General features: G+C 51.4%; 5 protein-coding genes across 5 annotated transcripts; 3 read left to right on the plus strand and 2 right to left on the minus strand.

Annotated features, from left to right (window-relative positions):
• Positions 1-445: 445 nt before the first annotated feature.
• Positions 446-5897, plus strand: APUU_60649S (putative PHD transcription factor (Rum1); the record flags this gene model as incomplete). Its single annotated transcript, XM_041693912.1, has 5 exons — positions 446-811; positions 928-1849; positions 1904-1998; positions 2056-4709; positions 4763-5897. 5 exons carry the CDS (start codon positions 446-448, stop codon positions 5895-5897), a joined length of 5172 nt encoding a protein of 1723 aa, XP_041559795.1.
• A 557-nt stretch (positions 5898-6454) lies between these two features.
• Positions 6455-7693, minus strand: APUU_60650A (1-aminocyclopropane-1-carboxylate deaminase/D-cysteine desulfhydrase; the record flags this gene model as incomplete). Its single annotated transcript, XM_041693914.1, has 1 exon — positions 6455-7693. One exon carries the CDS (start codon positions 7691-7693, stop codon positions 6455-6457), a length of 1239 nt encoding a protein of 412 aa, XP_041559796.1.
• Positions 7694-8601: 908 nt separating this feature from the next.
• Positions 8602-12615, minus strand: CYK3 (putative SH3 domain protein (Cyk3); the record flags this gene model as incomplete). The annotated part of the gene is made up of 1 exon (XM_041693915.1): positions 8602-12615. The coding sequence occupies one exon, from the start codon at positions 12613-12615 to the stop codon at positions 8602-8604; it is 4014 nt and encodes a 1337-aa protein (XP_041559797.1).
• Positions 12616-13264: 649 nt separating this feature from the next.
• Positions 13265-13623, plus strand: APUU_60652S (uncharacterized protein; the record flags this gene model as incomplete). The annotated part of the gene is made up of 2 exons (XM_041693916.1): positions 13265-13372; positions 13471-13623. 2 exons carry the CDS (start codon positions 13265-13267, stop codon positions 13621-13623), a joined length of 261 nt encoding a protein of 86 aa, XP_041559798.1.
• A 1712-nt stretch (positions 13624-15335) lies between these two features.
• Positions 15336-22026, plus strand: pksP (polyketide synthase alb1; the record flags this gene model as incomplete). The annotated part of the gene is made up of 5 exons (XM_041693917.1): positions 15336-15622; positions 15681-15972; positions 16042-19470; positions 19526-20281; positions 20335-22026. The coding sequence occupies 5 exons, from the start codon at positions 15336-15338 to the stop codon at positions 22024-22026; spliced, it is 6456 nt and encodes a 2151-aa protein (XP_041559799.1).
• Between the last annotated feature and the right edge of the window lie 511 nt (positions 22027-22537).

A 22537-nucleotide genomic window follows, 5' to 3' on the forward strand; every position in this document is an offset into this window, starting at 1 on the left:
TGGTCGGCTAACGATCGCTAAATTATAGACTCCTACCCAACCTTGAGTCCTGAACTGACCCGGGTGAGTGAATTGCTGCTCTGGTTCTCGTTGCTCTTCCGAGGCTCCACACTGCTACTAGCAGTGCTAGCCCTCCCGGGCTCATCTCGGTCTTCCCTTCACAATTGCTGGAACTCCACGGCCATCGCTTTCATCACCTTTCCATTTCTCTAGGAACTTTCCTTCTCCCCTCCTTTCCCCTCTACACCTCGCCATCCCTCCCAACCTCTCATATACTGCTTACCTCTCGCTTCTCCAATTCCATCGCGTGACTCGTCTTATTTGTCTTCTTGCTTGTTAGCTCTCCCATGGGGTTTTCGCATACAACCCTGGCCTCCTTCCGTCCGCGATAAACGCACGCGCATCTCACTTTGACCTCAATTCGATCGATCATCGTTCTTAAGACATGGTGGCTCCGGCCGCGACAGGAGGGAACTCGACAGGCATACAGCCGCCAGCGAGCCGTCAACCCGCCCGTTCCTCCAGTACCCATCCGTCCCACTCTCATAATGTACCGTTGAGCACTCGACGCTCCGCACCCCTCGATTTATCGACGGTCGAAAGACGAGGACAGTCGAATGCCCCCCGCGAGCCGACGGGTCGAGTCCGCCCTCATGGCCTCCAAGAGGCGCCGACTTTCCGCCCAACCGAGGAGGAATTCAGAGACCCAGAGGCCTATATCCAAAAGATCGCGCCGGAAGGAAAGAAATATGGCATTTGCAGGGTTATTCCGCCAGAGAACTGGCAGCCGACGTTTGCTATTGATACGGAGGTATGAGCATCGCAGTTTTTGTCGTATCCTTTTGTGTTCTCTTGTTATCCCGAGAACTTTCATCCCTTGCACTGCGGGTTTGTGAGTGTTCTAAGTTAACCATCAACCACTTCCAGCGCTTTCATTTCAAAACCCGTCGACAGGAGCTTAATTCGGTCGAAGGAGGTATGCCCCCGCGTTCAGCGTTGCTTGCTGCCGGTGGTACTCCGCAGCCCAGTTCTGACCCAGACCCAGGAACTCGTGCAAACTTGAACTATCTTGACCAGCTAGCCAAGTTTCACAAGCAGCACGGTACCAACCTAAATCGATTCCCAAGCGTCGATAAGCGTCCTCTGGACCTGTTTCGGCTGAAAAAGGCCGTCGAAGTCCGCGGCGGCTTTGAGCAGGTCTGTAAGATGAAAAAGTGGGCAGAGATTGGCCGTGACCTGGGCTACAGCGGCAAGATCATGTCTTCCCTCTCGACGTCTCTCAAAAACTCTTACCAGAGATGGCTCCAACCCTATGAAGAGTATTTGCGTGTTGCGAAACCCGGAGTACAACAGCAGCTTGAGATCGAGCATGGCGGTCCTTATACCCCTTCACCCAATCACTCGCCCATGCCTAAGAAACCAACACCTTTGGAGAGTGATACACGTTCTGCGACGCCCCATGGCCAAATGAACCCAGCTACTACATCTGTCCAAAATACTCCTCAAGAACTCGCTGCGACTCCTGATAAGAAGCCCACGCCGCCGGTAGAGCCCACACCTCCGCGACCAATCGCATCCGGATTCACAGCTGTGAACTCGGGCGGGTTTACCGCAGTCAACAGATCGCCTTCATTTGTAGCGGTGAATAATGCGCCACCGGTGAAACGGGAAACTGAACCTGAGTCTGCTACACCGCGAAGCGTTGCCGAGTACCCGAAGGACTCAACACCGATGTCCAATGGTCATGGCGCCCAGTCAGCGAAGCGCGCTATCAGCGACGAAAGCGAGTCTCAAGCCGAAGCTGGGGAACTGGATGCCAACGGACGACGGAGCAAAAGGCTACGGAAGGGTATGTCATACTATTAATGAACCATTATCGTTACATACTAATTGTTCGCGACAGATGCGCCTCTCCCAACTGTTGCGGGCTCACAAATGAGCCTTCTTCGCCCTGCTCCTTCACGCTCGAGGAAGAGTGACTCACGGGAATTTGGTGATGTATGTTCTATAAAAAGACAGAACCCTAGGTGAGCCAATTGCTAACTGTAGCTTCAGAAATGTGAGACTTGTGGCAAGTCTGAGGATCGGTCCTCAATCTTGGTGTGCGATAGCTGTGATCAGGGTTTCCATAGATATTGTTTGGACCCTCCCTTGCACCACATCCCGGAGTTCGATTGGCACTGTCCCAAGTGTTTGGTCGGAACGGGAGAGTTTGGATTTGAGGAGGGTGGTATCTACTCATTGAAACAATTCCAGGAAAAGGCAAACAATTTCAAGAAGAACTATTTCGCTTCGAAAATGCCTTTTGACCCCGTTCTCAACACTCATCGACGGGAGTCAGAAGATGACGTCGAGCGAGAGTTCTGGAAACTGGTGGAGAGTCTAACGGAGACAGTTGAGGTTGAATATGGTGCTGATATTCACTCAACCACTCACGGCAGTGGCTTCGCCACGGTTGAACGTAACCCCCTCGATCCGTACTCAAAGGATCCCTGGAATTTGAACAATCTTCCTTTCCATGGAGACTCCCTGTTCCGTCACATCAAATCTGATATCTCGGGCATGACAGTTCCGTGGGTTTACGTTGGCATGTGTTTCTCGACTTTTTGTTGGCATAACGAAGATCATTACGCATACTCCGCCAACTATCAGCATTTTGGAGCAACGAAAACTTGGTACGGAATTCCGGGAGCTGATGCGGAAGCATTCGAAGAAGCAATGCGACAGGCTGTTCCTGAACTCTTCGAAGGCCAGCCTGACTTACTTTTCCAACTTGTTACTCTGATGCCTCCGGATCAGCTGCGGAAAGCTGGGGTAAATTGCTACGCGCTCGATCAACGGGCAGGCCAATTTGTCGTCACATTCCCTCAGGCGTACCATGCTGGGTTCAACCATGGATTCAACTTCAATGAAGCTGTTAACTTTGCACCTGTGGACTGGGAACCCTTTGGCGCGATGGGAGTCGACCGTCTTCAAGCCTTTCGTAGGCACCCGTGTTTCCCCCACGATGAGCTACTTTTCACTGCCGCTTCCCGGGATACGACGATTTCCACTGCCAGATGGCTTGCTCCAGCTCTTCAAAGGACATGCTCTCGTGAGTTAGGTGAACGAGCATCATTTGCTACGCGCCATCAGGAGGCGGCGCCCCATAATTGTGCTTTATTTTCCGAAGATCCAGCTGCCACTGGTGGCTGCCAGCTAAGGTTCGTGGTTGAGAATAAAGATATTCCGGAGGAAGACTATCAGTGCCACTATTGCAAGTCTTTCATCTTCCTAACCCAATTCAAATGCCACAAGACCGGAAAGACGCTCTGTTTGATACATTTGGATGCCCATGACTGTTGTGGAGAACCGCTATCGCAAAAACTACTAGGCCCGGATCATACGCTGCGCTACCGAGCCAGCGACGCTGAATTGAAAGACATGGTTTTGAAAGTCCGAGAACGTTCCAGGATCCCGGAAGCATGGGGGCAGAAACTCGACAACATTCTGGACGATGAGCCGAAGCCCCAATTGAAGGTCCTTCATAGCCTACTTAATGAAGGTGAGAAAATCCCATACCATTTACCTGGTCTCCAAAATCTTGCGGACTTCGTTCAGCGCTGTGATAAATGGGTTGAGGATGCAACCAACTACATTACGCGGAAGCAGCAGAACCGAAGGAAGAACGAAAAGGCTTGGCGCAAAGCTGGTTCCAAGGCCTCGCAGCTGGAAGAACGTGACCGTGAAGTTCGCAGCGTAGACAAAATCTACGCCCTTCTTGCAGAGGCTGATAAACTGTCATTCGACTGTCCACAGATGGCGGCTCTGTCAGAGAAAACCCGCGAGATCGAGAAATTCCGCCAGGACGTTAACGTTGTGCTTATGAACCCACATATCCGGTCAATACAGGAAGTCGAAGAGCTTGTGGAGAACTCCCGGAATTTCAACGTGGACTTACCCGAAGTTGAGAGAATGGAACATATTGTACGACAGATGAAGTGGAACGAGGATGCAGCGCGAAGACGTGACCATTACCTGACCCTGAAGGACTGCCAGGAACGTGTATTGGCCGGTGAACAACTGGGGCTTTCTGAGACAAACGAACACCTAGCACATTTTAAAGAAAACTGTCGCCATGGTGAGGCCTGGGAAGCAAAAGCCAAGGAGCTGATGTCAGCAGAAGTGGTCCATTACCAACAATTGGAAGCACTATCCGCACAGGCGTCCCGGTTCCCTGTCTCCCCAGAGACTCTCGCTGCTGTAGATGCCATATTGACCAAACAACGTGAAGCCCAGAAACGGATACACAGCCTGTACGAAAAGAGCAAGGATCCGGACTACAAAAATAGGCCCAATTACAAGGAAGTGCGGGAGTTAATGGAGTCACTGGAAGAACTGAACAGTCGGCCTACCGGTGCGGTTGACTTAGAGCGCGAGCAGAAACGCCACGAAGATTGGATGAGGAAAGGGAAGAAGCTGTTTGGAAAGGCCAATGCTCCTCTACACATTCTCAAGTCACACATGGAGTATGTTGAAAAGAGGAATTCTTACTGCTTTGACCTCGAAGATCGCTTCCGCCCACCAGTGGAGCCAGCCTCAAGAGACAATAGCCCTGATGGGCAACGGCATTATTGGGCTGGGCAGTCGATGGCTAAGCGGGATGTATTCTGTATCTGCAGACACTCAGAAGCTGGAATGATGATCGAGTGCGAGATTTGTGGTGAATGGTAAGTTCTATGTGCGTCCGTCTATCGTTGTGATTAATCGCTAAGTGTGCTAGGTACCATGGTAAATGCCTGAAAATTGCTCGGGGTAAAGTCAAGGAGTGCGACAAATATACTTGTCCTATCTGCGATTGGCGACAAAAGATCCCCCGAGATGCTGCTCGCCCAAAACTTGAAGATCTCCTTGAGTGGCAGGCCGAGATCCCTGGCCTCCCTTTCCAGCCTGATGAGGAGCAAATACTTGAGAGTATTCTAAACCAAGCAACATCTTTCCGCGATTTCCTGCAAGGGTTTACTAATACTGCGTGCACCACTACTGAAGAAGTCCCTACCTTGATCTTCTATTTGCGTAAGATTGAGGGAGCGGAGGTTCTTCTGGCGTATGAGACGAATTTATTCCGGCAAGAGATTCACAAATGGCAGCCTGTCGCTCCCGAACCCCCACCGATTTTGGAGCAATCTTTGTCGACGAGGAAGCCACGCCCAACGAAGCAGCAGAAGATAATGGCTCGAATGGGGATTGAGCGCCCTGAAGATCTCCCTGTTCATCTACGTCCCAAGCAGCCAAACCCTGCGAAGCGCAAGTCGATTGATTCTCAACATGGCCGGCCTCCGTCACTTCAGCCATCACAACCCCCTGGCGATAATTCAAATGCAGACAGCTCGCGCATGGGGCCGACATTGACGCCAGGCGACACGCAAAATCCTCCTTACCCCTTTTCTGCAAGCTATTCGCTCCCTGCGAGTGACAGCACCTCCGCATTCGCACCAGAGTCTTCGGCCTTCTTGCCTCATGTTGCCGCAGATTCAACCCCGTTCCCCGCAAGATCTCCCTCACCTGCTCCCCATCATGGCCTCAGTTCGGCTCTATTTAGTCCTCCCCGCTACTCGCGGACTGCCCCAAGCGGACCCCCCGGGCCCGAGGTCGATCATTCGAACCCATTCGGTAGTAGTCCGCGGAACCTAGACGATGTCTTTGCCGATCTCACAAACCAGGATGCTGACCCGGAAGCTGACCAAGAACCTGATGAGCTCATGGAAAACACGCACGCAAACGAAGCCTTGGAATTGCTTGATGTCGGCAATGACAGGGAAAGCTCCGCACCTGCACCTGATGGGGAGGTGGAGGAGAAACCTCAAGAAATCAATGGTCATCCCGAGCCAGAAGCTGAAGCGGCCGCGGCAGCTTAGTCCTTTCTACATCCTTCCTCTACCCCTCTCTTCTCTGAATTGACCCTTTGTTCTTCACAAATGTACTTCCCGGAATTTGTGTGGTTCTTATTCGCACTAGGCGTCCTGGCAAAACACTACCGCTGCTGCATTTTATGATTCTTTCATGTCTGATGTTACTGCTATGTCTCAGTCCCTTCAACCTGCTTCTTTTGTTGTGGAGTCTGTTCTTTTTCAAAAATTTCTGTTTTTTGTCTTTTCTTTCTTTGTTTTTTTTCGAAGGGGTCGTCGGTGTATTGGGATCGGATGGTGATTCTGCTTTTCTACGTTTTTTTGTTTTCCCTTACTTCCTGCATTCTGGCTGGGAACGGTCCACCCACGGGTGCTACGAATGTGCCTTTTGCTGTTTGAGGGCTCTGAGATTCCCCTCTCTTTTTTTTTTTTTTTTTTTTTCATTTCTCTTGTTTTTTTTCATACAATGTACGACTAGTTGAGTTTCTCTCTTTCTTCAGACAGATGTATGTTTAATTGATAGATTTAATTCGATTCAATTCTGTCCAGTTTCCGTATTTTGTATTCTAAATATCCGCGTATGCTCCAAGTGCGGACTGTCCGCCTGTATGAATGAACAGGGCGTTTACCTGTTTATGTTCTTGTTCTTGGCCAGTAGAATTAGGGATTATATCCTTATCTATCTCTCCTTTAGCAACCCAGTGCATCATCCCCCTTGCTACCTTCGCTGTATAAACCGGGTCTAGAATAACCTCTTCCTTCTCCGCCACTAGAGAGAGGGTTTCTTTTGTTTGCGCATCTAGTACGCCGTACCTTGAGCCCGCGAATCGATCATCGAGAAGGACGTCATCCATGGTGATATCGTTCTCTGGATCTAGTCCCATCAATTCACCTGCGCGGCGGGCAAACCGGAGGATCCGTTCTGCATGGTAAGGTTTTCGTCTTGTGGGAGAGGTTAGGATTCCGACGACCCGACGTGGCGGGCTTCCTTGTCGCCGTGGTTGCGTCTTGTCTAGTAATTTGAAACCCGCGATGAGCCCACCAACTGTGCTCCCACTCCCACAAGCGACAAAGATATAATCGAACCGAGACTCTTCAGGGCTCTGTCCACTGAGAAGAACCTCTCTCTCCTGCGCCGCAATCTCAAACGCACACCGCGCATACCCCAACCCACCAAGCGGATGCAAGCTCGCGCCGGAAGGGATCCAATACGGATGCTTCCCTTGCGCCCTCAACTCCTCCAAAACCTCCTCGACGAGGTCATCCCCAGTCTTCGGTGGCGTAGGCGGCTCAAGCATTCTGACATCAGAACCCAGCAACTTAACAACCTGCACATTACCCGTCCTCAAAAACGCCTCTTTGTCCGCCGCTGAAGACAACCCGCCCCCCGTGCCTTTATGCAAGAGCACAACAGACTCAAGCCCGATCTTTGACGCAACAGCCGCAACCTGTACCGTGTGGTTACTCTGCACCGCGCCCTCCGTTACAAGCGTCGTTACTTTCCCTCTGGGGGTCCCCAGCCCCACCGGTCTATCTGCCGCAACACCGGCGCCGTACCGCGGCTGGCTGGATAGGATATCCGGTATGATGTACTCCAGCTTGCGGTACTTATTCCCTGAACAGGCGAGCGGGGAGGCGTGGTCTTCTCGCTTTGCATACAGTGAGACTTGCACCTTTTGTGCGCCTGTGCCTCGGGCGGAAGCTGATAGACTCTGTAATGGATGGATTGGGGAGAAGAATGGGTAGAGTAGATTCACCCGCGGAAGAGCCGCGAGCGTCTCTGGGAGTTGTAGTTTGAGGGACATTTTTCTTTTATGTTTGTGTTATATGCCATGTATATCTTAATGCATAGGCAGCCAGGCAGCCAGGCAATGTCCAGGGTGTGAGATATAGTCTGCATGTATATCAGTTGCGGGACCTATGTAGTATGCGGACGGAGAAGCAACGGAGTAGGTACCTATGGCTCTCGTTTTTTTGAAGAAAAAATTGTCTAGGAAATTGGATCAACAAATACGATGCAACGAATCGAACTGGAAGAGTTAAGTCTATAGTCTTATAATCAACACAGAACTCAAGAAGTGGTTTAAGTGTCCAATGCGGGCGAGATCGGACCTTCCTATTTGGGAGACGGACGATGGTATCATTAAGCGGTCTAAATGGCGGTCACTCCATTGACTATTCTGACGGATTTATTTTCCACCGCGACAACATACAGAGCGCTAAAGCATGAAGAAGGCAATAGTTGTGATATTTAATTTTCGATGAGTAAAGTTACATCACGGATTTTGCTAGCCTACTTTCCACATGGAATAGCTGACATGAAGGCGCCACCTAATCAGACAAGGTTCGGGACGAGCTGGAATCTAGTTTTAGAATGCGAGGCCTCAACAAGAGCGTGAAGGCCAAAGTGGTACAGAGTACAAGATGAGAAAGACAGTATTCAACACCGATTCATAATACGAGTAAAATTTCAAAAATTCCAACAACTCCGATCATGTAGATGGTAGCAGAAGTACCAGATAATGTCCACGTCCCGCCTGACGAGATGCAATGCAACCACGACCCGATGATGTATGCAATAATGCAATAATGCAGTGGAAAAGAAACAAAACAATCCTCTAGCATGCCGCTGGGGAATACATCACGTAATGCAATATGTAGGTGCAAGATCAAGATCAAAGTCAAAGACCGATACAAGACAGATATGAAACTATTAGAAACATTCCCATTCACAAAATACACACCATCGTGCGACACGGTCTGCTAGGACTAGGCCTCGCCAGACACCACGTTCACCAATCTTGATAACCGTCTCCCATACACTGCCATCGGCGGTGCACTCACTGGGTGAGTCGGAGAGGTTTGGACTGCTGATCATGTGGTCAGCTTTCCGCGTAAGCCGCAGAATCTTACCAGAGGGCGATTGGATTGCGAGCTTAGCAGGCTTTTCTCGTCCAGATCCGGAGCGTGTAGATGAGATCGCCGAGGTTGAGGCGGAGAACTCATTGGATACTGTTGACACAGTCGAGCCTCCAGCAGAGCTTGAAACCATACTGAGTGCACTCGCTGGCCGAGAAAATACTGACGGAGAGACACGGCCACTGAAGCTATTTTCGGTACTCGCTGGATGGGGAGTAGGCGAAGAAGGATGCTGGCGAACAGCAAAAACAAATGTGTTGTTGACAGCCAGTTTAGAGCATTGGGGCTGAATAATGTACAAGTCATGGCGCTGGGCATGGGGGGTCGGGTGCCGTAGGACAAACTCGTAGGGTGGGTTTTCTCCTGCATGGATGATCGGAAGCGCAAAAGCAAGCGGATGAGGAATGTCTCGGCTGGTGTGCATGAGTCCCTTTCGGCCCGCATAGATCTTGACCATGCCTTGTCCTTCGTCGCCCGGCAAGATAGCTTTGACAGTTATGCGCTTTTGACCGTTAACCCACTCAGGTTGGACAAGCGCTCGTTTGCGCACAATCTCTCCACTTTCGAAGAAGTCCCCATCGGCGTCACAGTCGAATGCAGGCGCGTCGACTTCTGCAGCGCATTCAACGTCTGGTGGAACTAGGAGACGGACTTGAAGGACTTCTAAACCTTCCAGTCGGAAAACGCTGGTGTCATAATCCGGAAACTCTATGCCCATCTTAAAATACGTGGGGCACGTCGCCGGGAGCGCGAGGAGGACATCCGGAGAAATAGGAGGGCAAATGTGCTGTCCCTCTGGCTCAAGCGGTACATGTGTATAACAGAGTTCGAGAGGTCGAGTGAGGAAATACCATGGCTCTGCCGTTGCAGCGTTGATTGTTACAAACTGGTTCCTTCGAGGGTTGGTTGGGCTGGCAAGGGAACAATCCATGAAGCGCCATTCGCCTTCCACGAGCACCGCATTCCACCAGTGGTTGGGACGCGAAAGGCTATCCATCTCGAACATCTCGCCTGGAGTTTTGAGGAAGCCTTCAATTGCCTCGGCATGCAGACCAACCGCTGCGCACATCTCCCGGGCCAGATAGGCGACTTCCTGAGCGCAACCTCTCTTAGTTTGTAGAACACGCTTCAAGTCGATCTCAACCTCTTCAATTGGCTCGTCCCACGCAATCTTCTCGCTCACCCAAGTGAAGATAGCGCGTAGCCTTTGGACATCGCTCTTGTAGGGGCGACAGACATAGCCTTGGGCGAGGCTCATCGGATTTGTCAGGGGAGGAAGACTGTTGACGAAACGTGCGCTTTTGTCGACGAGGGTAAGGTTGACGTTGCCAAAATCCGTGGGCTCTCCGATGGGTAGACCATCAATACTCTCTTCCCCTTCTGCAGTTTCGTACAGCTCTTCCACTGCATATATCACTGGGTGATCCATCATTTGACACCTCTCTGCCCTTTCGACCCTTTCATTTCGACTGGGAGAGGTTGCGCGATTAACATCGCGACGAACTTGTACCCAATCTATCGGACTATTGCCCATTCCCATCTCACCCGCGGCGGTTTCTCGATGCGAGTGCGAGGAAAGGATTGGGGAGATCGCTCTTCCTTTCGTGGGAGAATAGGAGCCTCCATTGTGCCCAACGGCTATGCTGCTCCTAGCACTCGCGGCGCCAGTTTTGGCTGATTCGAGTATCTTTTTGAAAAACCCCTGCTTCTTTGCTTTAGGGGTGGCCAGCCCTCCAAATACGCTGCTCGGTTCCTCCGGGGTGGTGGCCGAAGAGGACCAAGGGATGGCTGAAGAAGCTCCCTGCCGGGAAGTATTGTGGCTCGAATGGTAGGATATGCCGCTCATGGGTGATTCTGGCCGTGACATTCGAGCGAGATCGCTGAAGCCCCTTGACCGGAAGGTCTCAACTCCTGTGTTTGGCCTCTCCCCCGCTCCAATCCCTCGTTTGGCATAGCTCCCGGCACTTGTCGCGCTGAAACCACCAGCGGAAGCACCGCTCATTAGACTCTGATTCGTTTTGTCCGTGCTAGAAGTCTGATTGGTGCTGTTGCTTTGTACGCCACTGGATGAGTTTGTTGCACTCGACTTGTTGGTAAAACTCCGATTTAACATATCATTTCTGAGATCATTGCCGGATCGCCTACTCCGCAATGAGGGCAGGTGAGTGGGTATGGAGTTATGCCGTCCATGATACGCCGCATGCTTTGGTGGTGGCGGAGGAGGCATATCATCATCTTCTTCGTCGTGTTCACCCGCATCACTTGCTGGAGGGTGAATATCTTCAGAGCCTCGGCGGCCTTGTTCCTGCATTTGGCGGAGCCGGCTTTCCATACGTTGTACGTAGTTATTGATTTGCGGTGGGCCCTCAACAAAAGGATCATGTGTGTAGACACTGTTCCTATGGACTAAGTCATTATTGTAGTATCTCTTCCCTGCTTCGAAGCCCTGAGATGTCAAAGGCCGATTGTTTGTTTGCGGCTGACCATGATCGCGGAGCGACTCGAAAGCGTCCGGTGACCAGGGATTATTAAACTCAGGCTGGGGAGACGGAGATGGTGAACCCTTTGTCATTCCCATGTCCTCAAGTGAAGTCATGACATCTTCCATGGCATCGCGCAGTGGCGAAGGCGTTTGTCCATTCGCATCTGAATGGGCGGCTGGCGAAGGCGTCCTTTCAAAGACAACATAACGGTCATTCATATCGAATTGATATGGTACGCTCGGACTTGGGGAGCGTTGGCGTTGGACTGCAACTCTATGAGGTGGGGGTGGAGGCGGCGGGGAGTCTTCGCGTTCCGTCAATTGCAGGGGAGAAATTTCTCGAGACGATTGATGCGCTACTTGCATATGATTGTGCACGGGCACCGAAGGAGATAGTGGCGAGTGATGCGCGATCTCGGGAAGCTGTGGCCGAGGAGACCTTGCACGGGGTGTCGACTGTGACATTTGGGCATAATTGTGGGTAGGGGCTGAGGGCGATAGAGGAGAATGTTGCGTGATGTCAGGAAGCTGAGGTCGAGGGGACATTGCACGGGGTGAAGAGCGGCTATGCACAGGGATCGAGGGATATAGAGGTGAGTGATGCGTGATTTCAGGAAGTTGAGGTTGAGGAGACCTTTCCCAGGGTAGCGCATGCACCGATTGACCGCGACTGTGCACAGGAAGCTGAGGCTGGGGGGATGGTGCACGGGATGGAGGCCGAGAGCGCGAGCGACCAGGAATATCGTGTTGCTGGGGAGCTGGCTCTTGCGGCGGACGTGGTGAAACTCCCCGGGACGGAGGCCCAGATATTGACAGCGGCCGCGACAGGGAACTCTGCTGCTTGACTCCGCTAGTCGGGGTGCGCATTGGCTTTGTCCGTCGAGAAAGACTGCCATCTCGCGGGGGGGTCTGGGGTATCGTGCTACCGACAGGAGACGAAGACGGCGAGCTTCCTCCAGCTCCAGAAGGCGCAAGAGCCTCCCTGTGCGCTTGGAACGGCTTTCGGAAGACTGTCTTCTGCTTCTTTGGAGCCGACGTGGGGTTTGTGATAGGAGAGGCAGCCGAGGGGCCCATAGGACTGATTGACCGGCTGACTGGGACAAAATTCTCCTCTAGCAGCTGGACAAAGTTGGAGGGAAATAATCCCACCATGCGACGGTCTCTCCGCAGCCGGCCCATCCACCATTGACCGTCCCCCGCATTTAGACATTCAATCAAGTCACCTTCCACGAACCCAAGATCGCGTTTCGTTTCTCCTCCCCACGAGTATACCGCTCGACACCAGCAAGGAAACCGGGTCGGAAGCTGAGGTGTAGCGGGTGCCATCGCAACGGCTAGGAGATATGAAGCGCTCGCGATAATGCGTGTGAGTGTATAGCTTCAGTGGCGACAAGTGATGAAAATGGAAGACTGGCGTGCGAATCGCTCAATTGGGGTGGTATGGGGTTGCTCGATCTGACCCGTCACTCTGGGGAAGCACAGCAACTGAAGGGTGGGTGGGTTCAAGGCCGGAGAGATAGGCTAAGGAATACAAACATGGTACGAAGGAGAAGCGGAGAAAAGGGAGCCTGGAAGACGAAAGGAAACACGGGCGGATGAGAAATTGCGAAACAGCACCCGCCCTGCTGCCAGTCGGTCGAGGCTTGGAGAAGGAAACAAAAGAGAAAAGAAAAAGGAAGAGAGGAGGGAGAGGAAGAAGGGATGGCGAGGCGAGCTGAGAGTTGGAGGAACAACAGACAGACGGTGACGCCCGAAGTTCCAATTGTTTTGCTGGTTGACTGGGCTGAGGCCCGTGTTTACGTGGGCGCCTGTTCGGGACTAGCGCGCCGCCTCTATCGATAAGCTTATGCTGATCCCCAGCTTCTGCTGCTCGCTCTCAAGTCCCCCATCAACACTTCCACTGCGCTTGTTCTCTCTGCTTGCCGAATTTATCGATTCTATCTCTGTATACTATTGAAATAAATTCCAAATCACAATGCATCGGTCTTCCATACAGTCCTTGCCCGCGAAGACCCTGGCTCGCCAAGCCGCCCGAGCTATACTAGCAGACCCATGGTTCTCCGATCCCGCACAAGCACCCATGGTTAGGTCCCCATTCTGGTGGAATGTGCTTCTAAGGCCTAAGCTCATCGGAGGGCTCGCGTTCTCCAGAACCTCTGACGCTGACTGACGATTACTTAGCTTTTTGGTTTTGACACGAGCCGAGGTGATTTCACGTCAACGCTAACCCATGGCATGGCCATAGACGTTAAGTTGGACCGCAGCATTATTCGTTTCGCGCTAGTGGGTACTGACTGGGAGCCCGCCATCAAGTATTCTCGAGTCGTGCTCTGAAATATCGGCAATGGCGCTCGTGAGCTCCTGAGCACTGAACGGGGAGTCTCTGATGCGCTGATCAGCCACCAACTCCGGGAAAGCCGCATACCAAGCACAACAACTCGCATAGCAGCGGCAGGCCGGGCATTCTCTCTTACGTGGCATATAGATGCTGACTTCTTTATCGGCTTTTGGTTCTCAACAACTGGGACACTTTGAAAAAAATAAACCTTCTTTACGGGGAAGTATGCTGGTTGTTGATCCAAGCGCAGGAGGACGGCCGAGAGAAATCCCTCCTGTGATAGTTATGGGCCTACTCCAAGCCTTGACACATGCAGGACAGTGGACTGCCTCCCTTAATGGCTGGCAAAATATCTAGGATACTGAAATCACCAAGAATAGACCATCATGTCGTCAACGCGAGCCAGAAGGCAAGATTAAGAGGATGAATCATATCTGATTAGCCTAAGTGAATTCGACCACGTCTTCCACAGCCACACGACCGGGTGATTGCTTGACTAGCTATGCGCATTGACACAAAATAATGATAGTTACGACAATTTCATGTCATCCTTTCTGCGTTCTAGATGGTTCCTATACGCAATCCACTTGCGAGCTCGCAGCCAGCCAAGCGCCGCTCAGGGTTCGAGGACGCTGGCCACCAGGCTGACAAGTAAAGCATTATACACAACCATGTGAGCACCGTAGCGTTACAACCGACTATCTTGTGTATTTGGGATTAACTTCGGCACACATTCTATTATTGGTTAGATCCGCTAGCTTCCATGCCCATGTAGAGCCTTTTAGTTGTGATGACGTTCCAGGAGGTTAGGATACGCTATTCCAGGACAGCGCGAATGTAACCCTAAGGACAACCAGCCAAGGGTACGATGACCCCGCGCCCAGTCTGATGTTCTTATTACCCATTGACAAACTTGACAACGTGGGACCTTGAGAAAGCCATGCGGGTTCATTATTCCGCGGTTGAATGTGGTCGAGTATCTGACAAGACTGAGAGGCTCATCGGCGATCCGCCATGCTTCAGTCTATTGTCATATCGACCAGCACATGTGAGGCCGTGACCATTTCCTTTTCCGGAACTTTTGCAGCCGGTGCTTGAGATTTTCAGTTCTTTATTCCGCAACTATTTCCCGCAATGCCAATGCCATCCATCCTCTTAATGACCCGCCCCCTTGCTCAAGCTACGCTTCCAATTATTCTCTCTCGCCCAACGCTGTTCCGTCCAAGAATCTTCCGGTTTTTGGATGGCAAGCCCTAACACGGCCGAGCTCGGAACCGCGCGGCTATCTTTTCCACAATGATAAGCTTGCGATGTGGCTTGAAGTTCCCATGTGCCAAGGCAGCGCAAACCAATGGCAAGCCCGACGGGAACCCGGGATCTCCCCGATCTAGATCTATCTCGTCACAAAACGACCAGGGAGAAGCTTTAATCTTGGGCCCACCATGGTGGCGGTGGCATTAGAACAGGCTGAACTAGATGTTTTCCCGATGTTACCTCGTCTATGTTCTTGAGAGTAGTAAGTGATGTGTACAGTCGGCCGGCCGAATGGAGGCCGAACTATGAGCAGTGGCCCACTTTGAAGAGAAGGCAGACTCGAGCAGCATAGTATAAAGTGCGCCGCTCGCCAGAGCCCACGGATCACTCAGATACTGGTTTGAGTTGGACTTTGTGGTCCACCCAACAATCTGTGACTTCCTATCTTCTGACCATGGAAGACCTGTATCGCGTCTATCTCTTCGGAGATCAGACAAGTGACTTTGAAGTTGGCCTTCGTCGCTTACTACAAGCAAAAGATCACACGATTGTGTCTGCCTTCTTCCAAAAAAGTTACCATGCATTACGTCAGGAAATATCTAGTCTTTCGCCTTCTGAGCGCAGCATATTCCCGCGATTCACGAGCATCGTGGATCTATTGGCAAGACATTGCGAATCCCCAGGTAACCCTGCTCTAGAGAGCGCGTTAACTTGTCTCTATCAACTGGGATGTTTTATCAAGTATGTTACAAGCAAGCCCATGAGCCTTGCTCTGGCAACTGATGCTGACCATTGACAGTTACCACGGTGACCTTGGCCATGCATACCCTTCAAATTCAAGCACCCAGCTCGTCGGGCTATGTACGGGGTTGCTCAGCTGCGCCGCTGTTAGCTCTGCAAACAACATCGGAGAGCTCCTTGCACCGGCCGTCGAAGCAGTTGTTGTTGCCCTCCGATTGGGATCGTGTGTTCTCCGTGTCCGAGAGCTAGTTCATCAAGAGAAGACAGCGCCGCTCAGCTGGTCAGCTTTGGTGTCTGGCATTAACGAGACTGACGGGACGGACCTTATCTCCGATTTTAGTATTGAAAAGGTGGGTTCTCTTTTTTTTTTCCCCTTGCGAATTATTGATGATGCTTTGATACTGACACAACCTTCTTAGGCTATTCCTCCATCTTCTCGGCCGTATATCAGCGCAGTCTGCGCAAACACACTGACCATCAGTGGGCCCCCAGTTGTCCTCGACCAGTTTTTGGACACTGCTTTATCAAAGCAAAATAAGGCCATCAGAGCACCAATCCATGGGCCGTACCATGCTTCTCACTTATACGACGACCGAGACGTGGAGAGGATTCTCGAGCACTGCGACGCAGACCTTGTATGCAACCGTCAACCGCGTATCCCAGTCTTATCAAGCAACACTGGGGAGTTAATCGCCGCCGAGAGCATGAGAGACTTTCTGCAGAATGCTTTGGAGGAGATTTTACTCCAACAGATGTGCTGGGACAAGGTGACAGATTCATGCGCGACAATCTTGAATTCGGTCGACGATCGTACAAGCAAGAAGCTGCTGCCGATCTCTACATCAGCTACGCAAAGTCTGTTCAACTCGCTCAAGAAGGAAAATGTATCAAATGTAGACGTGGACGGAAGTGTCGCCGACATCACAAGTCCCACCCCAGGGGCCAATCGCACCGGCAGAGCAGAGCTTTCCAAGATAGCTATCATCGGCATGTCGGGGCGATTCCCTGATTCTGACAGCCCCCAGGACTTTTGGAATCTCCTATACAAGGGACTTGATGTACACCGAAAAGTCCCTGAAGACCGATGGGATGCCGATGCACATGTCGATCTCAGTGGCACGGCGAGAAATACAAGTAAAGTTCAGTATGGATGCTGGATCCGAGAGCCTGGTTTATTTGATCCGCGCTTCTTCAACATGTCGCCGCGCGAGGCACTCCAAGCAGACCCTGCTCAGCGGCTCGCGTTGTTGACAGCTTATGAGGCTCTGGAAGGGGCGGGTTTCGTCGCAGATAGCACGCCCTCCACGCAGAGAAACAGGGTTGGCATCTTTTACGGAATGACAAGTGATGACTATCGCGAAATCAACAGCGGTCAGGACATCGATACATACTTCATTCCAGGCGGCAATCGCGCTTTCACACCTGGGCGCATCAATTATTACTTTAAGTTCAGCGGCCCTAGTGTCAGCGTTGATACGGCATGCTCTTCCAGTCTTGCTGCAATTCACTTGGCTTGCAACTCCATCTGGAGGAATGACTGCGACACGGCCATTTCTGGCGGCGTGAATATCCTAACTAACCCAGACAACCATGCCGGCTTAGACCGTGGTCATTTCCTCTCCAGAACCGGAAACTGCAATACATTCGATGACGGTGCAGACGGTTACTGCAGAGCAGACGGGGTTGGAACAGTTATCCTTAAACGGCTCGAGGACGCTGAAGCCGATAACGATCCGATTATTGGTGTCATCAACGGCGCATATACAAACCATTCAGCGGAAGCGGTCTCAATTACCCGCCCCCATGTGGGAGCTCAGGCCTTTATATTCAATAAATTACTCAACGAAGCGAATGTTGACCCTAAGAGTGTTAGCTACGTCGAGATGCATGGCACCGGTACCCAGGCTGGAGATGCAGTGGAAATGCAATCGGTCTTGGACGTCTTTGCTCCTGATCATAGACGTGGGCCATCGCAGTCGCTTCACCTTGGCTCTGCTAAGTCCAATGTTGGGCATGGGGAATCTGCATCTGGTGTAACTTCTCTTGTCAAGGTGCTATTGATGATGAAGGAAAATAAGATACCGCCGCATTGTGGAATCAAGACAAAAATAAACCACAACTTTCCAACTGATTTCGCACAAAGAAACGTCCACATTGCCTCCCAGCCGACTCCATGGAACCGCCCACCGTCTGGGAAACGCCGCATGTTTCTGAACAATTTCTCCGCCGCTGGTGGAAATACTGCTCTCCTACTTGAGGATGGTCCTATTGCAGATTGCAACGAACATGATCCTCGACGGGTACATGTTCTCTCTGTATCGGCACGATCTCAGACGGCTCTTCGGAATAACATTGAGTCACTCACTCAGTATATGAGCGACCAAGAGAAGACCTTCGGCGTCAAGGAAAGCAGCTTCCTTCCAAGTTTGGCGTATACTACCACCGCTCGCCGCACTCATCACCCTTTCCGGGTTACTGCCATAGGATCCAGCCTACAGGAGTTGCGTGATTCCCTGAGTGCTAGTTCCCAGAAAGACGTCACCGCGGTGCCTGCGAAGACTCCTGGTGTCGGGTTCCTTTTCACAGGTCAAGGTGCCCAATATGCGGGAATGGGCAAACAGCTGTACGAAGGCTGTTCCCATTTCAGATCAACCATCCAGCACTTTGACTGTATCTGTCAAAGCCAGGGCATTCCTTCTATTCTCCCTCTTGTTGATGGCAGCGTACCTCTGAACGAGCTGAGCCCTGTTGTGGTGCAAGTCGGAACCACGTGCGTGCAAATGGCCTTGACCAGTTTCTGGTCGTCTTTGGGTATATCTCCTTCATTTGTCCTGGGGCATAGCCTTGGTGATTACGCTGCGCTGAATGCCGCTGGCGTGTTATCTACCAGTGATACTATATTCGCTTGTGGCCGTCGAGCTCAGCTTCTTACAGAGCAATGTCAACCAGGGACACACGCCATGCTGGCAATAAAAGCTCCACTTGTTGAAGTGAAACGACTCCTGACAGAGGGCGTCCATGATATGGCCTGCATTAACTCGCCTTCGGAAACTGTTATTAGCGGACCCAAATCTGCTATTGATGAGTTGAGTCAGGATTGCTCAAAGCAAGGATTGAAGTCGACAGTTTTGACTGTGCCCTACGCTTTCCATTCTGCTCAAGTCGAGCCCATACTCGAGAGACTCGAAGAGGTCCTGCAGGGAATCACCTTCAATAAACCATCGGTGCCCTTCGTTTCAGCTCTTCTCGGGGAAGTAATCACTGAAGCCGACTCGGATTTCCTCAATGCAAAGTACTTGGTAAGGCATTGCCGAGAGACCGTCAATTTCCTAGGTGCATTTGAGGCACTAGGGAATGCAAAATTGAAGAGTGATCAGACTCTTTGGCTCGAGGTTGGTCCGCATACGATCTGTTCAGGTATGGTAAAAGCCACGCTTGGACCGCAATCAAACACCATTGCGTCCCTTCGACGCGAGGAAGACACATGGAAGGTTCTCTCGACAAGTCTTTCTAGCCTTCACCTCGCTGGTATTGGCATCAACTGGAAACAGTATCATCAAGACTTCAGCTCTAGTCATCAAGTTCTGCCACTTCCTGCTTACAAGTGGGACCTGAAGAATTACTGGATTCCCTACAAGAACAACTTCTGCCTTACCAAGGGTGCTCCCGTGGCTGCTATCAGTGCTCCTGCGGAGTCCAACTTCTTGACCACTTCTGCACAGAAGATTGTAGAGAGTCGTGACGACGGGCCAACAGCAACGGTGGTGGTGCAAAACGACATAGCAGACCCTGGCCTAAATCGAGTTATCCAGGGCCATCAAGTCAATGGAGCAGCGCTTTGCCCCTCGGTAAGCACCAGCACAAGAAACCATTACCATATTATAATGCTAACCCACTTGAAAGTCACTCTATGCAGATATTGCCCAGACCCTGGCAGACTACCTCATCGAAAAGTATAAGCCAGAACTTAAGTCTTCAGGCTTGGATGTATGCAACGTGACTGTCCCCAAGCCACTCATCGCAAAGACCGGAAAGGAGCAATTCAGAGTGTCCGCTACTGCCAATTGGGCAAATAAATGCGCGGCGGTCCAAGTTTACTCTGTTACCCCAGAAGGTAAAAAGCTTATTGACCATGCCTCCTGCGAAGTCAAATTCTTCGACTGCGCGGCAGCCGAATTGGAATGGAAGCGAAGCTCTTACTTGGTCAAGCGTAGCATCGAGCTCCTGGAAGCCAATGCTCTTAAAGGAGGTGCCCATCGCCTCCAGAGAGGGATGGTCTACAAGCTCTTCAGCGCTCTGGTCGATTATGATGAGAACTATCAATCAATCAAGGAAGTTCTTCTTGACAGCGAGAACCATGAGGCCACTGCTTTCGTCAAGTTCCAAGCACCACAGGCCAATTTCCATCGGAACCCATACTGGATCGACAGTTTTGGCCATCTCTCTGGGTTTATCATGAACGCCAGTGATACTACAGACTCCAAAAATCAGGTCTTCGTTAACCATGGATGGGACTCTATGCGATGTTTGAAGAAGTTCTCACCAGATGTCACTTACCGTACCCATGTGAGAATGCAGCCATGGCGTGACTCCATCTGGGCAGGCGATGTTCACATTTTTGAAGGGGATGATGTTATTGCTGTATTTGGAGGTGTCAAGGTAAGACAAACATACCGGTTTACAGATTACTTACCACTAACACTTGCCAATAGTTCCAAGCTCTACCGCGAAGAATCTTGGATACTGCTCTTCCCCCAGCAGCTGCCTCGAAGGCGCGAAGCCCGGCAGTACAGCAGGCTTCAGCCCCCAAGAAGCCTGTACAAACGAAAAATGCAGATGCCAACAGGCCGAAGCCTCCAATGGCCATGAAATCTTTCGCCAAAAGAGCTGCTGGCCCGAGTGTCGTAGTACGGGCACTGAGCATCTTAGCATCGGAAGTAGGGCTAGCAGAATCTGATATGTCGGACGATTTGGTTTTTGCAGACTGCGGTGTCGACTCGCTGCTTTCATTGACTGTCACTGGCAGATATCGTGAAGAGTTGAACTTAGATTTGGAGTCATCTGTCTTCATCGACCAGCCGACGGTCCTCGACTTCAAGCGACTGGTGGCTCAAGTGAGCCCCGCTGAATCAACCGACTCGTCTTCAAGTGAGCATGAGTCCGAATTCTCATTCAACGGCGATATCTCCTCGGGAGAATCAGACCCAGCAACCCCTGGCATTGCTTCGCCGCATAATGAAAAAGTCATGCAGGTTCAAGAAAGTGGCGCCATGAAAGAGATTCGAGCTATCGTGGCCGACGAAATTGGTGTTCCAGCAGAAGATATCAAAGGCAGCGAGAACCTAGGCGAGATGGGAATGGATTCACTTCTTTCTCTTACCGTCCTAGGTAGAATTCGCGAGTCGTTAGACATGGACTTGCCGGGTGAGTTCTTTATCGAGAACCAGACCTTGGATGATGTCGAAGGGGCCCTGAATCTGAAGCCCAAGGCTGCTCCAGCTCCCACCCCGGTGCCACAACCTATTTCCATGCCAGAGACAGCCCCAGCCAAAGAACTGAACACCCAACCGGCAGCAAGTACCCACCCATCAGCAACTTCTATCTTATTGCAGGGAAACCCGAGGACCGCTACAAAGTCTCTTTTCCTGTTCCCTGATGGCTCCGGTTCCGCAACATCCTACGCCACTATCCCAGGTGTCTCTCCCGACATTTGCGTGTACGGACTGAACTGTCCATACATGAGAGCACCGGAGAAACTCAACTGCGGCCTCGACGAGCTCACAGACCCATACTTAAAGGAGATTCGTCGACGACAACCAAAAGGCCCCTACAACCTTGGCGGGTGGTCTGCAGGTGGCATATGCGCGTACGACGCCGCACGAACCCTAATCCTCAAGGAAGGCGAGGAAGTCGACCGTCTCCTCCTCCTCGATTCGCCATTCCCCATCGGACTCGAGAAGCTCCCGCCCCGTCTCTACGGCTTCTTCAACTCCATCGGCCTCTTCGGCGAAGGCAAGGCCGCGCCCCCAGCGTGGCTCCTCCCGCATTTCCTAGCCTTCATCGACTCCTTAGACGCCTATAAAGCCGTCCCACTCCCATTCGACGACCAAACATGGGCCAAGAAGATGCCAAAGACGTATATGGTCTGGGCCAAGGACGGAGTCTGCTCCAAGCCTGATGATCCATGGCCCGAGCCCGCGCCCGATGGAAGTAAAGATCCCAGGGAGATGGTCTGGCTGCTAAGCAACCGCACAGACCTTGGTCCGAACAAGTGGGATACACTCGTGGGGCCGCAGAACGTCAGCGGCATTACGGTCCTTCAAGGCGCGAATCATTTTACAATGACGAGGGGCGAGAAGGCGAAGGAGCTTGCGGCTTTCATGGCAGATGCTCTGGGTGCTTAATCTGAGCTCAGGCTTTGATAACAACATAACTTAGTAATATTTTTATGATTTGTACGGCTGGATTTACTGTGTTGGCTTTTGGGATGGCTAAAAATGTGTTTCTACTGAATAATGTATCTTACCTAGTGCCGTATGCAAACTAATACTTAGTGATCGTGTCATAGCTAATGAATACCAACTGTCGATTTGAACTGCACTTTCCGTCTATTACTTGGTCGCCTAGATTTTAACAGCTATGGAATCGATACTACTCGCTGGAACAGGCCTGGACATTCTTGCGCCACTATCAGATTGTCTAATACCACGATACAACGTGGGGGAGTCCGTATCTAGATCACTGAATTCCGTGGGGAATATGACATGGTCCATGCACATACGCGCCACGAAGAAGGCGAACGTAGCGTTGCATTCTACAGAAACTTAAAAAAAACGCTCAAAAGGGGGTCATAGCGCATAATGGAGACCGGTTTACTCGGGAAAGGTTATTTGTGTTGAGTAGGTGGTAGGTGAC

Source organism: Aspergillus puulaauensis, chromosome 6 (genome assembly GCF_016861865.1).
Source record: "Aspergillus puulaauensis MK2 DNA, chromosome 6, nearly complete sequence".
Classification (NCBI taxonomy): Eukaryota; Fungi; Ascomycota; class Eurotiomycetes; order Eurotiales; family Aspergillaceae; genus Aspergillus; species Aspergillus puulaauensis.